This window comes from Ceratocystis lukuohia, assembly GCF_044167205.1.
Source record: "Ceratocystis lukuohia strain C4212 chromosome Unknown Supercontig3_pilon, whole genome shotgun sequence".
In the NCBI taxonomy this organism is placed as follows: Eukaryota; Fungi; Ascomycota; class Sordariomycetes; order Microascales; family Ceratocystidaceae; genus Ceratocystis; species Ceratocystis lukuohia.
Genome location: NW_027263522.1, coordinates 652,435 through 666,985, shown reverse-complemented (window position 1 = coordinate 666,985; position 14,551 = coordinate 652,435). Strand labels below are relative to the sequence as shown.

The 14,551-nt window shown below is 49.5% G+C and overlaps 4 protein-coding genes across 4 annotated transcripts; 2 read left to right on the top strand and 2 right to left on the bottom strand.

Annotated features, from left to right (window-relative positions):
* Positions 1–1,073: 1,073 nt before the first annotated feature.
* HOO65_030177 (Phosphoribosylformylglycinamidine synthase) lies at positions 1,074–5,248 on the bottom strand (the record flags this gene model as incomplete). Its single annotated transcript, XM_071001783.1, has 2 exons — positions 1,074–3,427; positions 3,502–5,248. The coding sequence occupies 2 exons, from the start codon at positions 5,246–5,248 to the stop codon at positions 1,074–1,076; spliced, it is 4,101 nt and encodes a 1,366-aa protein (XP_070859856.1).
* Positions 5,249–6,572: 1,324 nt separating this feature from the next.
* On the top strand, positions 6,573–7,446 carry HOO65_030176 (PQ-loop repeat-containing protein 1; the record flags this gene model as incomplete). Its single annotated transcript, XM_071002339.1, has 2 exons — positions 6,573–6,949; positions 7,047–7,446. The coding sequence occupies 2 exons, from the start codon at positions 6,573–6,575 to the stop codon at positions 7,444–7,446; spliced, it is 777 nt and encodes a 258-aa protein (XP_070859855.1).
* A 389-nt stretch (positions 7,447–7,835) lies between these two features.
* On the top strand, positions 7,836–9,701 carry HOO65_030175 (Decapping nuclease rai1; the record flags this gene model as incomplete). Its single annotated transcript, XM_071002050.1, has 5 exons — positions 7,836–8,168; positions 8,235–8,463; positions 8,709–8,716; positions 8,970–9,405; positions 9,517–9,701. The coding sequence occupies 5 exons, from the start codon at positions 7,836–7,838 to the stop codon at positions 9,699–9,701; spliced, it is 1,191 nt and encodes a 396-aa protein (XP_070859854.1).
* Positions 9,702–10,203: 502 nt separating this feature from the next.
* HOO65_030174 (Serine/threonine-protein kinase svkA) lies at positions 10,204–12,551 on the bottom strand (the record flags this gene model as incomplete). The annotated part of the gene is made up of 4 exons (XM_071001943.1): positions 10,204–12,024; positions 12,087–12,254; positions 12,338–12,405; positions 12,500–12,551. The coding sequence occupies 4 exons, from the start codon at positions 12,549–12,551 to the stop codon at positions 10,204–10,206; spliced, it is 2,109 nt and encodes a 702-aa protein (XP_070859853.1).
* Positions 12,552–14,551: the final 2,000 nt, after the last annotated feature.

Below are 14,551 nucleotides of genomic sequence, written 5' to 3'. Positions count from 1 at the left end.
AATCCTCAGCATACACAATCCAAGACAAAACAGTACGCAGAGCAAGAAATACACACCCACTCTTCCATCCGTCCCACACATACACGCGTATGACCTCCCCCGTCCTGAAACAATAGAACCATCCCCAGCCGAGTCCAGTCAGTCTAGCCCAGCTTATTTGTTCGTCTGCCTGTTGCTTTCCTCTCGTCTGGTTACATGCCTGATGCCTTGTTTGGCTAGTCCAGTCCTTTCTTCTTGCCTCTCTGGCTGCTTGTTTTCTCTCCTCGATCCGGCCCATGTTTTTGCCCGTGTCTTTCTTCTAACCTATGTGCATGACCGCAACCCAAGTGCACATCACCGATACATATGACATGTGCGCGTCAACGTCAGCGTCAGCAGCATCCCCCTTCGCCCATTACTCGCTTGCTTCTTCTCGCTATATATTGCCTGCTAATTCCATTCCACTTTCTTCTTCAGGTCGGATGCTTCCTGCTCACTGTCTTCTGTTTCACTAGCTGGTCTCTTTGTCCCCGCCACACGTCAACGTTGCTTACATATGTATGTCTCTCTCGCTCTCTCTCCTTCTATCCCCTCTCCCTATATTTCCCTCGGTCTCTGATGCTCTGCCCTGCCTCCAACCCCAGACAGAGTCTAGTCCATTCCAACGCCGGCTCCCTTGAGCTTTCCTCATCGCCCTTCTCACAAGCCCTCTATTCATCAAATAATTCCCACCCCCGCAGCCTCCGTCCATTGCAAAAGCCAAGACCAAGAGTAAGACCAAATCTTGTTTCTCCTACAGTGCATAAACAAAACATAAACTTGTATAGACTGTTCATCCTACTTAGCAACCTCAATATCAAACACTAAACAGAAAGAAAGTCCTTATAGCCAGGCAAACTACCAAAAAAAAAAAAAAAAAAAAGAAACAAGAACATAAAAACACAAAAAGCTCTATACCCAGTATCCCAAAAAATGTGTGTATATGCGTGCATGGTAGCCTGCTTTTACATGGCCACTTGCTCACAAGTCCCCTCCACGATACTCCTTTTACAGCCCAGCCTCAACACATATCCCTTCCATCACCCTCCTGCACTTTAACCCACCCACTTGCGTGCACTCTTGAACATTCTCACCCACGGACCAAACTCGCCCCACTCCTCCACCTGCTCCCGCGGGATATACGAGCCAACGTCGGCCATAATCGTGCGTTCGGGGTGGGGCATGAGAGCCAACACCCTTCCATTCCTACTGCGTACACCAGCAATGCCGCCAGGGCTGCCATTAGGGTTAGCTGGGTAGTTCTCAGGGCCTGCCTGCTGCAGACGACCGTCAACGTAGCGCAGGGGTGCCAGGCCCTCAGTGTCAAGCACGTTCAGATCAGCGTCCTTCTTGAATGCCGCGCGACCCTCGCCGTGTGACACCACAATCGGCAGCGCCGATCCATTCATGCCGTGGAAAAAGACCGAAGGTGCATGGCCTGCACGCTCTGCCACAGAGTCGTCGATCTTGACCATGGCCACACGGCCTTCAAACTGCCGAGACAAGTTGTCCGTAAATGTGGGCCAGCCTTGTGAGCCGGGAATCAGCTCCTGTAAACGTGTAATCATCTGACAGCCGTTGCACACACCCAGGGCAAAAGTGTCTGCTCGGTTGAAGAAGGCCTCGAATTCTGACCGAGCACCCTTGTGTTCGAGGATCGATTGTGCCCAGCCGACGCCAGCACCAAAGACGTCGCCGTATGAGAAACCACCACCGGCAGCAAGACCAACAAAGTCAGTCAATGTGCGGCCGCTCAAAATATCGCTCATGTGCACATCGACTGGGTCAAACCCGGCAGCCTTGAAGGCAAAAGCCATCTCGGCGTGGCTGTTAACACCAACCTCACGTAGAATAGCCACCCGCGGAGCCTTCATCACCAAGCTGCTTAGCGAAGCAGTCAGCGGCATGATGTTCTCGGCCGGCTTGTAGGTCAAGTTGAACGACAGGCCGGGGTCTGCCGAGTCTAAAATCGAGGCATACTCGGCCTCGGCACAAACTGCATTGTCACGCTCACGCTGCATAGCGTACGAAGTGCGGGCCCACCACTGCTGCATCTGGCCACGCTCCAGATCAACAATAGGTGCATCAGCATAACGGATGGTCAACGACTGCTGCGACTTGGGTTTGACAACGCCAAACACCTTGATTAGTCCGGCGGGAGGGCCGCACGTAGCAAAGCAACGCTTGAAGTTTATTTCGTCCTTCTTGCGCACTTGGAAGACAGCACCCAGCTCCTCGTTGAACAGAGAATCCAGCATGTCTTTAGGACTGGGAGACTTGGAAATATGTTGCATCATAATATCAACACCACAGCGCCCGGCAAACATCATCTCAGCAATAGTGGCCAGAAGACCACCGTCTGAGCGATCATGGTAAGCCAGCACAATACCACTCTTATGTAGCTGCTGGATAGCATCAAAGAAATCGACAAGGAGGTCAGCACTGCGGACATCAGGCACGTCGTTACCAACCTGGCCAAATGCTTGGGCTAGGGCTGAGCCACCAAGAGCCCTGTAGCCCTCAGCAAGGTCTACATACAACAAGATAGTCTCACCGACATCCTCGACCCGACGTAGCTGGGGAGTCCAGGTCAGACGAATATCCTCGACAACACTGACCGCAGTAATGATGACGGACATGGGTGCAGTAACGCTCTTGGACTCGCCAGTCTTTTTATCCTTCCACGAAGACTTCATCGAGGTAGAATCCTTGCCGACAGGAATGGAAAGGCCCAGTTTAGGGCATAGCTCCATGCCAATAGCGTTGACAGCTTCGTACAGACCAGCACCCTCACCAGGGTGATTGACAGCAGCCATCCAGTTAGCTGACAGCTTGACTCGCTCCAGGCCGTTAATTAGGTCAGCAGCGGCCAAATTGGTTAGTGACTCGGCAACAGCCATGCGAGCTGAGGCAGCAGGAGAAACTAGAGCTAGAGGGGGGCGTTCGCCCATGGCCATAGCCTCGCCATTGCGAGTATTCGCACCAATTTGGTATGAAACGGCCGTCACAGCGCAGTCGGCAACAGGGGTCTGCCAAGGACCGACCATCTGGTCGCGCACTGACAAGCCACCAACGGTGCGGTCACCAATAGTAATAAGGAACGACTTAGATCCGACTGAAGGCATGCGTAGGACACGCTCAGTCGCTATGGTGATATAATCAGACAGGGATGCCTTTTCACCGGCAACCTTTTGAATGCTGGCCACGGCATCAAAAGCAGATAGGGTAAGCTTGCGGCTCTCAACCACACGCTCCAGACGGCGGCCTTCGGGGAACAGGGCAGACATAGGGAGATCGATAGGAAGAGGCTGCTCTTTAGAGTCACGATCACTCAAAATAAGTTTAGAGTCACCGTTGGAATTCCTGGGCAATACGACACCAACATCGGAGTAGGGGCACCGCTCACGGCCTATAATGGAAGAAGGGTTGTATTAGTACTGGGATAGAAGCATGTAGAACGGAGAAAAAAAGATGAATACTTACGGCAGATGCTGATGAAGCGGTTCAGACCCTCCTTGTTGACCAGGAGCACGTAGCGCTCTTGGGCCTCGTTGCACCAAATTTGAAGAGGGCTCAGGCTTCCATCGGCACTATGAATCTGGCGCAGTTCAAAGCTACCGCCAAAGCCAGCATCCTTGACTAGCTCAGGAAGAGCGTTTGACAAACCACCAGCGCCAACATCGTGGATCATGGAAATAGGGTTCTCATCACCTAGTGACACACAGGCATCGATAACCATCTGGGCGCGGCGCTCCATTTCAGGGTTACCGCGCTGCACACTGGCAAAGTCCAGCTCAGCGGTCTCTTCAGCTGAAGCCGAGGATGAGGCTGCGCCACCACCAAGACCAATCAGCATAGCAGGGCCGCCCAGGACAATAGCATGAGCACCCTCAGTGACATCGCCCTCCTTCTTGAGGGCATGCTGCGGACGGACCGTGCCAACTCCACCGGCAATCATGATGGGCTTGTGGTAGCCACGCCACTCAGGAGAATCGCCGCTACCGACATTAGTCAGTAGAGTGCGGAAGCAACCTGTCAAGCAGGGGCGACCAAATTCATTGTTGAAACGAGCACTACCAATGGGGGCCTCCATCATAATGTCATAGCTGCTAGCAAAGTGGGACGGACGACCAAGGTCAACCTCCCATGGGGTGGACTCGTCAGGAATGAGCAGATCGGATACCCAGAAGCCGGCAAGACCAGCCTTGGGCTTTGAGCCGCGGCCGACAGCACCCTCGTCGCGAATCTCACCACCAGAGCCGGTAGCAGCACCGGGGAAAGGGGAGATAGCAGTGGGGTGGTTGTGGGTCTCAACCTTGGCTAGAATATGGACAACCTCCTTGGTCAGCTTCCAGCTGCCAGTAGAGTAGTCAGGGGCCCAGAAAGAAGCGGTCTCGCCCTCGAGCACAGCGGCGTTGTCACTATAGGCAGAAACAGTATACTGAGGGTTTTTCTTATGGGTGTTGCGGATCATGCCAAACAGAGTATTAGGCATTTTGACACCATCAACGGTCCAGCTAGCATTGAACTGCTTGTGGCGGCAATGCTCAGAGTTGACCTGGGCAAACATGAATAGCTCAACATCGTGGGGAGAGCGGCCAAGCTTGGTAAACACCTCGACCAGGTAGGCCATCTCAGACTCATCTAGAGCTAGACCACACTCCTTGTTGTAGGCGCGCAAAGTATCAAGCGGGCTAGTTTCCTTGCCAAAAATGTTGACAATTTCCAGTGGGAAGCGCTTGCCCTCAACAAACATAACCTCTAGATCGGGAGTTGTTGAGTCAAAGGTCTCAGTCATGCGATCGTGCAGGATATCCTTAAAGGCGATATCAGAGGAAGCAACATCGGACTCGTAGGTAATAGTGATAGCGCGGCCACGCTCAATGCGACGCAGCTGGTCGGTGAGGCCACAGACGTGAGAGATGCTAGTACCTTTGGAGCTCCAGGGCGAGATGTTGCGGGGGGTGATGAAGAAGGTCTTGGAGGCAGCCGTTTGAGTGAAGTCGAGGAGCCCATCCTGGGATGGTAGTTCGAGCCATTTAACCAGTTTAGACTGGACCTCAGAGACAGAGGCACTGGAATTGGCCTTAAGATGCACATAGTACATCCAGACACCCTCGACCTTGATCACACTAGAAGGTAAACCAGCAGTTTTGTTGATGCGAGCCTTGATCTCTTCGGCCTGGCTAGCAGTTAGGGCAGAGCCTCCAACTAGGGTAAGGAAATCCATGGCTAAAGAATGAGGAGAAAGAAGTAAGGAGAAAGAAAGGTGAGTATGCGGTTTTGCGTCTAATGACGGGGTTGGGCGTATCTCGGGGCAGACGGACCGAGTCTCGAAGGTTTAGCCGACCCTCTTGGACAAACTGTATCAACCTGCAGCTTCTCTTGATTTTTCTCGTGATCACTGGAGGGACCTCAAGAAGAAGACACGCCAGAGAGCGACGGGAAAAGGCGAAAGGTTGGTTGATGATGACGGTGATGATGAATGCAGACAAGACAAACACTACTTTCACGTAAAAGAAAAAAAAAAAAAGAGGAGCAAGAAAAAAAGAGAGAATAGGATTTTAACCTTTTTTATTTTTTATTTTTGAAACTAAAAATCAACTCCAATCAGAGACGATGAAAGAAGCGGAAGGCAACTACCTAACTGCCCTCTTTGAGAGCTTAGCGGGGGTTAATTTTTTTACTCTGACTGACTTAAGTAGTACTTGACTTGTCTCCTTTGTCAAGAGCACAGATAGCCCTGTATTTGCCTACTATTTAAAGACAAAAACTGTGCGGCCATCAGGAGAGACATTGAATACATCGGTTAGCCGGCGACTTGTGTTGACGTTGACGTGACAGGCTTCAGGGAACAACGGCATATTAAAGATCTTGCAGCCCCAGTGCAGGTGAATAACAGAAGATTCGATAACGATAAGATACTACCCCGCCATATCACACACGTGACCTGGGCATGGAACCCTAGCTATACCCTAGATACATTGTCGCTTCCCCCTGGATTTCGGTCGCTGTTTAGTCCGGTCTAAGCTTCTTTACCTCCGGGCTAATGTAACGAAGTCTGGTCTTACTTTAGCTAGTCTTTCAACTTCTTGACCCGTGAAAATCACGAGAAGTTGTCTTTTGGCTTGGCTCCTTTTATTTATCTATTTCTTCCAGTCACTCATTTCATTTACTTGTTTTTATTTATTCTTACTGATTATCTTTTCCCTTCTATTGTATTTTCTCTTCTCGTCGTGCAGCCCGAGCCCCCTTATTCGCAACGTCCACGTACATACATATATATACTCAACTGGCTGTCTTTTTGTCGAAGCTTTGCCCTGTCTCACGCTCACCTACGGCCAATTGCCGTGACAGGTAATAAAGCTGTCCATCTTCTTGTTCATGTACGACTCATTATAGCCCTGCGCGTTCTGATGCTGCAACTCTAGTGACAATGCAGCGTTTGGCCCTCACACAAAGACAAATTCCCGACTAACGACACCGACCTTTCTCTCGCATAGTTACCATCTGTCAGCATTGTTACTCTGTGTTGTCCGTTTCTCTTGGCCACCATGACCTTCATCACTACCCTCTCGGCTTGGCTGACGCCTATATTCATCGTTATGTCGCCTATCCTCTCGTACAGCGATCAGGCGCTCTCCATGCATCGCAACAAGTCCAGTGCCGGTTTCTCACTGGATATCCCGCTTATCATGCTATTGGCCTCAATACTAAAGTGCTTCTATTGGCTTGGTTCACACTTCGATATTAGCCTGTTGCTACAGGCTATCCTCATGATTATTATGCAGGTGATTCTGCTCAAGATTGCCCTGGATAACCGGCCTACCTCCAAAGCCGAGACTACCGTGCCTTTTGCAGGTGTACAGGAAAAGGGGCTTCTTTCTGGGCCGCGGCCGTATGAATTTTGGCAATGGCGATCATCTAAGCCGTAGGTGATGCCCCGAAAAACCCAAGAGCTCTTTCTTTCTAACCCCCCCCCCTGACTTACTGCGGCCTAGTCACTAATGCTCTTATTTTTTCTGTAGATACTGGTCGTTCCTCCTGTACTTTTCCGGCGCCCTCATTGTCCTTCATATTCTCCTCTCTGCCACGCCTGTCTATCCATCATACTCGGATATGCTTGGCGTTGTTGGGCTCGGCATCGAGGCCATCCTACCGCTGCCGCAGATCATGGCTAACACCGAGGCGCGGTCGTGCAAAGGCTTTCGACTATCTGTGCTAGCAAACTGGCTCGCAGGCGATGCGATGAAATTATTCTGGTTCTTCACAGCATCCTCGACTATCCCACTGACGTTCAAACTCTGTGGTATCTTTCAGTCCTGCTGCGATGCGTTTCTAGGCGTGCAGTACTGTTTCTATGGTGATGGCGAGGCGCAAGGCGACTTTGCACTACAGCCTGTGGCGACGGTTGAAAAGCTGACGTAATAAACTGCTAGGAAGATAGACAGATAGATTTGCTTTTCTTATAACTGTACGTGTGATGATGGCTATCTGTATTGGGTTTTTGCCGACATCATGACCATGGGTTTTAGGGTTGGGAGATGTATGGAGTTTTATTGCTGACTTGATACTTAATGCCACGATACCAATATTTTTTCAGACCAAATGCAAGCTTACCTGCTACGTGAGTATACATTCAGCTCAAACCGGTCTCCCCTAGGACTTTAGCCTTTGCTCCACTATAAACCCCGGCTAAGCACCAAAGCTACGTCGCGATTTTCTTTTATTCCCTTACAAGCTTCTCCTCTACTCTCCATCATAGGTACACCCTCTTAAAAAGGGCGTCCCTTCTTAATAATTCACAATCTCACGGCATGTCCGCGGCGCTTCTTCTCGCCGCGCAATCTGGTCCTGCTTCTTCTTATCGCACCTCGTTGCTTCGCCGCCTTTCCTTATTCTCTACATTGCCTTTAACCTCATATTTGCCTGCGATTTTCCCTAACCAATCACAACAAGGGACTGCTCTCTACCAAACCCCAATTACAAACCCTAAGCGCAGTGCCTTCCAACGTCACTACTCAGTTCAACGACACCTCAACATGGACATGGCAAATGATGCAGGGCCGCAAGATCAAGGGTCTTCGTCATTTACGGTGCACCCAGTAGCACGTTTTGCCGGTGTCAGTAAATCTGTCCGACGGCCAAAGGTAGGCAAATACTGCGCCAATTTTGCTCATTATATTGCTCTGTAGACTAACTATCTCGATGTCTAGGAGTTTACATGCTTTAGCTACGATGAAAACCACGAGTTCCACCGTGATGACTCTAGCATTCGATGGTATTACCCTGCTGAAGTGGGTACTGATCTCTCAGCTGGCTTCGAATCATTCATCAAGCATGATGACACACAGGACGAGCACCTAGTGTCTCTGTTGAGAGCTATCAAGGACCATGAGGAGAAAACTGGAGAGAAGATCGATTCTCAGTTTGTTACATGGCGTGGTATGATGACCAAGGTCAGCAATTGCTTTTCATTTCTCGACTTTTTAGGGCAGGGGAGGCCTGTATAATCATCGCTACTAGCACCAAGTATAAGGGCTAACTAGCTAGTGGCAACGATAGATCATGGCTGCGCCTTTTGAATGGCGAGACGGCTTTGAAATGAATGCCACATTACACGATGTAAGGTCCCTTGGGCAACAATACCGCTGGGCGACAGAATTAGAGCCTTGCTAACTTCCTCTTAGGGCTGCATGTACGTCATCTCCAGCAAACTCATGACTAGGATTTCTAACGTCTATCCAGTTTTATTGAGGAAAATGCAGCTTATAAAGCAGCCTCACATGCGAAATCATTCCAACAGCAGCGGCGTAGTCGCATTCCGCCCGAAGTCATGACGTATTGGGGTACAGCTACACATTCAACTCTTAATCATAATGCCTACGTAGTCTAACAGCAACCCATGCACATTAGGGTACAAATTCGAGACACTGTCTACTCTTGCACAGCCATGGGGCGCTACATCTCGCACAGATATCGAAAACCGGCCACACGAGCCGGTCAACAACAAAGCGCAATACTGCTCGGTCGTGCGTACAGGACTCGGTAGCTCATCGCTCTGTCTTGGTGGTGAAGTTGATGCCATCTGGGACTCAAAGCCGAAAACACCTGGCGCACCCATAAACTGGGTCGAGCTAAAGACCAGCAAGACTCCACGGTCCCCGCGCGATCATGAAGTGTTCCACGAGAAACTAATGAAGTTCTGGATCCAGAGCTTCCTGCTTGGTGTGCCACGTATCGTTGTTGGCTTCCGCTCGCCCGATGGTATTCTTGAGAGCATCGAGGAGCTTGAGACTGAGCGTATTCCGCAGATTGCAGCCCAGGGCGAGCGTGCGCGCTGGAACGCGAATATATGCGTCAATTTTGCTGCAGCCTTCCTCGAGTGTGAGTCTCTTTGTTGTGTCTTCTGTCTCTCTGCAGGCTAGCACACTTGAGCCCCCTTCTAGTATGAGTAATGTACAATATGAAACGACTGCTGACCATCCTTGTCTCTAGGGCTTAAGGAAACTGTCACCGATGAGGGGATCTGGCGCATAGCCCGCGTAGCTGGCGAAGAAAAAATCACAGTTACCCGTATTGAATCCCAGGGCTACGGTGAGATCCTCAGCGAGGAGTTTTTGAACTGGCGAATCAAAATGATGGTCAATCAGACCGCGGGACCAGTTCCCAAAGAGACTTGATCTGGAAGATATGGATGGCTACACAGAAGCATCTACGGCACAGGAATAGCATGTATACGCGCATACATAATAATACGGACAGCATTGAATTTGCATTATCTCTATTCGTACTGCTTCAATCAATCAGCAAACCACATGAAAAAATGGGGAGCTAAGGAGGCACAAAAGGAAAGAAAATCTCCCCAATTTAGTTCCCTTATTAACCAATAAAGTGTAATGAAGATGCTACCCAAAAACAACCAAACCAGTCTCGACAGCCATATCGCCATACAAAAATAGAAGAACCAAAAGAAAAGTACGTAGAGAGAGGGAAATACAAAGAGAGACCTCATGCGTGAGCATGTAAGAGTAAAATCTAATAGAGCAAAATAAGAAATACCATGACGGACTGCTCCGTTGCGTGGGATGTACAGGTACATGTGGGCTCATGGGACCAGAAACAAGAGAAATAAAGGAAAGAAATCGAAAGCCTGAAATAAACCCACCCATCTTTCCGGGTGGCTCATACATCAGGCCACCGCATACGCAGCCCATCCACCCATCGGCTATACAGCACCTCTGACAGTTGGTTGCAGTGCTCCATGCCCGGTACAACGTGACGGCCAGGATATTTGAGTTCTAGTACATTCTTCTCCTTTTCGCGCCAGACGACGCTCCCACTGCTACTACTGCCACCTGTGTCGCTAGGCTGGGAGCGCGAGGCTTGGGTATGCTGCATATTGCGCATTTGTGCGTTACTATTGCTTGTGTTGCTGTTATTTTTGCCGCCAGTGCTGCTACTGTTATCGTTTGATGCAGAGGATGGCTTGGGTGTTGTATATCTCTGAGCCTGTGTCATATCCAATGTGTTGTATACAAAAGATGCCGGCGGCACGCCATTTCGTATGATCACGGTGCCTTGTGGCGTATCAGCAGCTGGGTGTTTGACTGAAGCTGAGGTTGGAGGTGGGGCAGAAGAAGCAAAGTTAGAGATCCCAGCAGGCTGAAGGAAGGCAGCATTAAGTTTGGTGTCCTGCGACATTGATGTGGCCACATTTCGCATGAAATGGTACACGCCCTCAGGATCTATGGCGTCAAGATATGATAGAGCGTCAGACAGTTTGGCTAGGGCTTCGCGTTTAGCTAGCGTCGATGTCTGTGCATGAAGCTCGACTAGCGAAGGATCCAGAGCCTTATCAAATAAGCGGCGTCCAAGAACTGCTTCTTTGCTTGTCAACTCAGGAGGTGCAGTATAGCTTGACTTGCCATTATCATTAGTTTCCTGTTGCGTTGGTGGGTCTAGGGACTCAGGTTGTTTTTGGCTCACAAAAGACCCATCAGATGGAACACGACGAAACAAACGCATAGTTGATCCTGAATTCCCAAAAGATAAGTCAGGTTGTAGAGGCTTTTTAGGAAGGTGTCTAACAGAACCAATCTCATTCTCCATGACACCAGAAACGTTGCGAATGCGTCTTACAGACCCCATAGCAGCAGAAGGAGTCCGTCTCATGGTTGAGCGACGAACAGTTCCGTTCATTGGCGACAATGGCTGCAGAGATGCATCGTTGATTTCTAGATTTCGGAATGCTTCCTCCGTGGAGAGCATACTGTTTTCCATCGGTTTGTGAGACACACTTTCCATACTACTAGGCGGTCTGACCATGGACGCTGGGAGTGCCGTTGATTTTACAGTATCGAACACCCATTCGTCATGAATGTCTTTAGGCGATAAGACTTGGAGGGTCTCCTGGTAAAATGCAGGGTGAGACCTCCGGCTTTCCCTAGAATTCATGTACATCCGACGGCGCTCAATAAGATCCTGCAAAGCCTCAATCTTCCCTGCATTGCGAATAAAGCGATGGCGAAGGAGTTCCTTGGCTGACGGTCTTTTGTCTCCCTCTTTGTTCAAGCACTGGGAAATAAAGTCCCTGAACTCACGGGAAAAATCGCCCTCTAATTTGGGCGGGGGGTTCTTAGGAATGTGGAACAGGACCTTCATAGGATGGATGTGAGCCAGAGGCGGCTCCCCATTAGCCATTTCAATGGCAGTGATACCCAGTGACCAGATATCAGCCTTGTAACTATACCCATCTTGCTTAATGACTTCGGGGGCCATCCAGAACGGGGTACCGACAAACGTGTTTCGTTGGGATTTGATGTTGGTCAGTTGCGCAGCAACGCCAAAGTCAGCCAATTTGACCTTGCCCTTGTCAGACAACAGCACGTTGGCGGCTTTGATATCGCGGTGGATTTTGCCTTCTGAGTGGAGGTAGTCGAGGCCACGGAGCAGCTCGCGGCAAATGATTGCAATGTATGATTCAGGGAACACTCCGGCTTTCAGCTGGTGGGTGCGTCAGTTAAATTTGGATTGTATATGGGGTAGAGGGTAGAGAGACAGCCTACCAAGTCAAGGCACGAACCACCGCCAAGATATTCCATCACAATCCATAGCTTGTGGCCTCGTAGAAAACAGCCCTTGTACTGGGTGACAAACGAACTTGCGCATGTGCTCAAGACCGCAATTTCGCCCTGGATCTCCTGGATATCATCTTCGCTGGACTCAAGGTCAATCTATACTAGTTGTCAGCGGGATATGAAAGAGGGGGCGTATGTGGGGTGGGGTCGCGTCGAAGTGTGCAGATTTGGCTACGTACGTGTTTGATGGCAACTGTTTCACCAGTAGCCTTTTCGATTGCTTTGTACACTACACCAAAACTGCCTCCTACATAGAAGAAATAGCGAGAGAGCAACGATGTTAGTACATGAAATTGTAGGACTACTGTACGAGGCCACAGCAAGGTTCAGGGGAAACTCACTGCCTAACTCCTCCAGCATCTCGTAGTGTTTCGCAACATCTTCGCTAGACATCTTACACGAGTTTATGCGATTGCTTCGCAGTCCAAGCTTGTAATTCTAGCTTTTGTCGTTATCCCGTATGTTGCCGTAATCGTGCGTTCGTCGAGGGAAGGGTTGGCTCGGCTGGAAGCTATCCGGTGCAATATTCAATCAGCGGTGCGGGGCGGGGCATATAAAGAGGAAATTCGATGAAGACCAAAGCAAAAAGTGATGGGGCGAAGACAAAGCTAGAATCTACCCAAAACAAGGGATGTAAACGGAGATGGTAGAAGTACTAGTCCAAAACTAGCCAGAAATCATGGACATGTGGTATTAGAAGTTTCGATAATAGCGAGACTTTTTTCTTGTTTGGGTTGGGCTGACCTCAACTTCTGGCAATTGGCAGCGATGACAAGATTGAAATCAAGCAGGTGGCCAGCACAGCTTGGCAAAAGAAAAAACAAAACTTTAGAGGGAGGGGAATCAGGGCGAGACAGGGAGAGGAGAAGGGGTCGTGTATTCAATGGGTTCAGGGAGCCGCCCAACCAGTTGGTGTGTCTGATGCTTCCCTCTGAGAGTCTCTCGCTTGTCGTTAAAGTTACTTGATGTGTTGCTGCCAGCCTTGTTAACCTGTATAGGGGACAGGGCAGCGTGGGCGAATCAAATACGAGAAAATGGAGACGGGTGGCCTTTAATCGAATGTAAGTCTTGTTGTAGAAGACAAGGCCAGGAGGACAGCAACGTTAAAGTTAGGCCCAGCCTAGGAGCCCGAGAGTGGAGATAGAAGAAGCTCGTGCTCGCGCTCTAGGTTCTGCCATATGACAGAAGTTGAAGTGGATCTTGCTAATGATAGAATGTAAGAGGTTAAAAAAAGAGTTTCAAGGGTGAGCGCTGCCCGTCATAACTATTGATTTGGTGTCTAGCAACTAGAAGAGAATTCTCTTTGCGAAGATTTCCTGTGATGGCCAAAGGCGGTGAACGGATTTGTGTGTGTGACAGGACGAGGCAATACCCCATGACTGATAAGCTCCAGTTTAAGTTCTTGTCCCTTAGGAAGCTCTAGTTACAGAGAGCTTTGTTTACGTTAGGTCGAATTGTAGTCTAGAGACAAACACTAGCACAATTCTTAGGGTTAGTAGCACTAGTGTGTTGCGCAGGTTGGTACATTGGAATGAGAGACGCAAAAAATACACGCTCTTAGCTGGACATTCTATGTCTCAGCAAGTGCTGATCACGATGCCAGGGAAGAGAAGAGTAATCAGAAACCAAGCGGAACATGCTTTGGCTGGAATTGCACAACGGGACCATTCTCAATGTGATAGGCAGTAGACAAGGCTGACGAAAGGTTTAGGGTTATAATCTCGACCTGTGCTTCCCCCTTCTCATGGGTCCCATTATCACGACAATGGGATCTGCGACCGCACTGAATTAGCCTTCAGCCTGGAACTAGAAAAAAGTTGCGAACGGCTTTCTGCATCCCCAGATGTTGCATTAGCGAGCTGTCGCACCTTAGCAACGCGGTATGCAGTGTAGCAACAGAGCAACGGGGCCCTAGACAATAGTATCAAGACCCTGGGCGGCAAATCACTTAGATAATTATTTGTGCACTAATTAGTATACTGCATTGTATGTGCATGTGTACAGCACAAAGCACAATGGATGAAGCTTGCCGCTTGTGTTCATGTTGGTGATACTCGAGCCCAGCGCCTATTTTCTGCTGCGTATCAGATTAACAAATACTGGCAGAATTTGGTATTTGTTTACATTTGACCAAGCAATGATGTAAACTTAGGAAAGTGCGGCGAGGCTACCCTAGAGACAAGTGAAAATTTTGACATAGCCTTGCCCCCCTCCTTCTACTCTCAATATCGCTCTTACCAGAGACAAGAGGCTTTTTGCACATTCAGGATCACAAGAGCATCACGAACACGAGAAACAAAAAACTCTATCACCGACAAAAGGAAGGAAAAAAGAGCTATCGTCTGGCTTCCCATGCTTAGACCAACCAAAGCCTAGCCATGGCATGATCCATC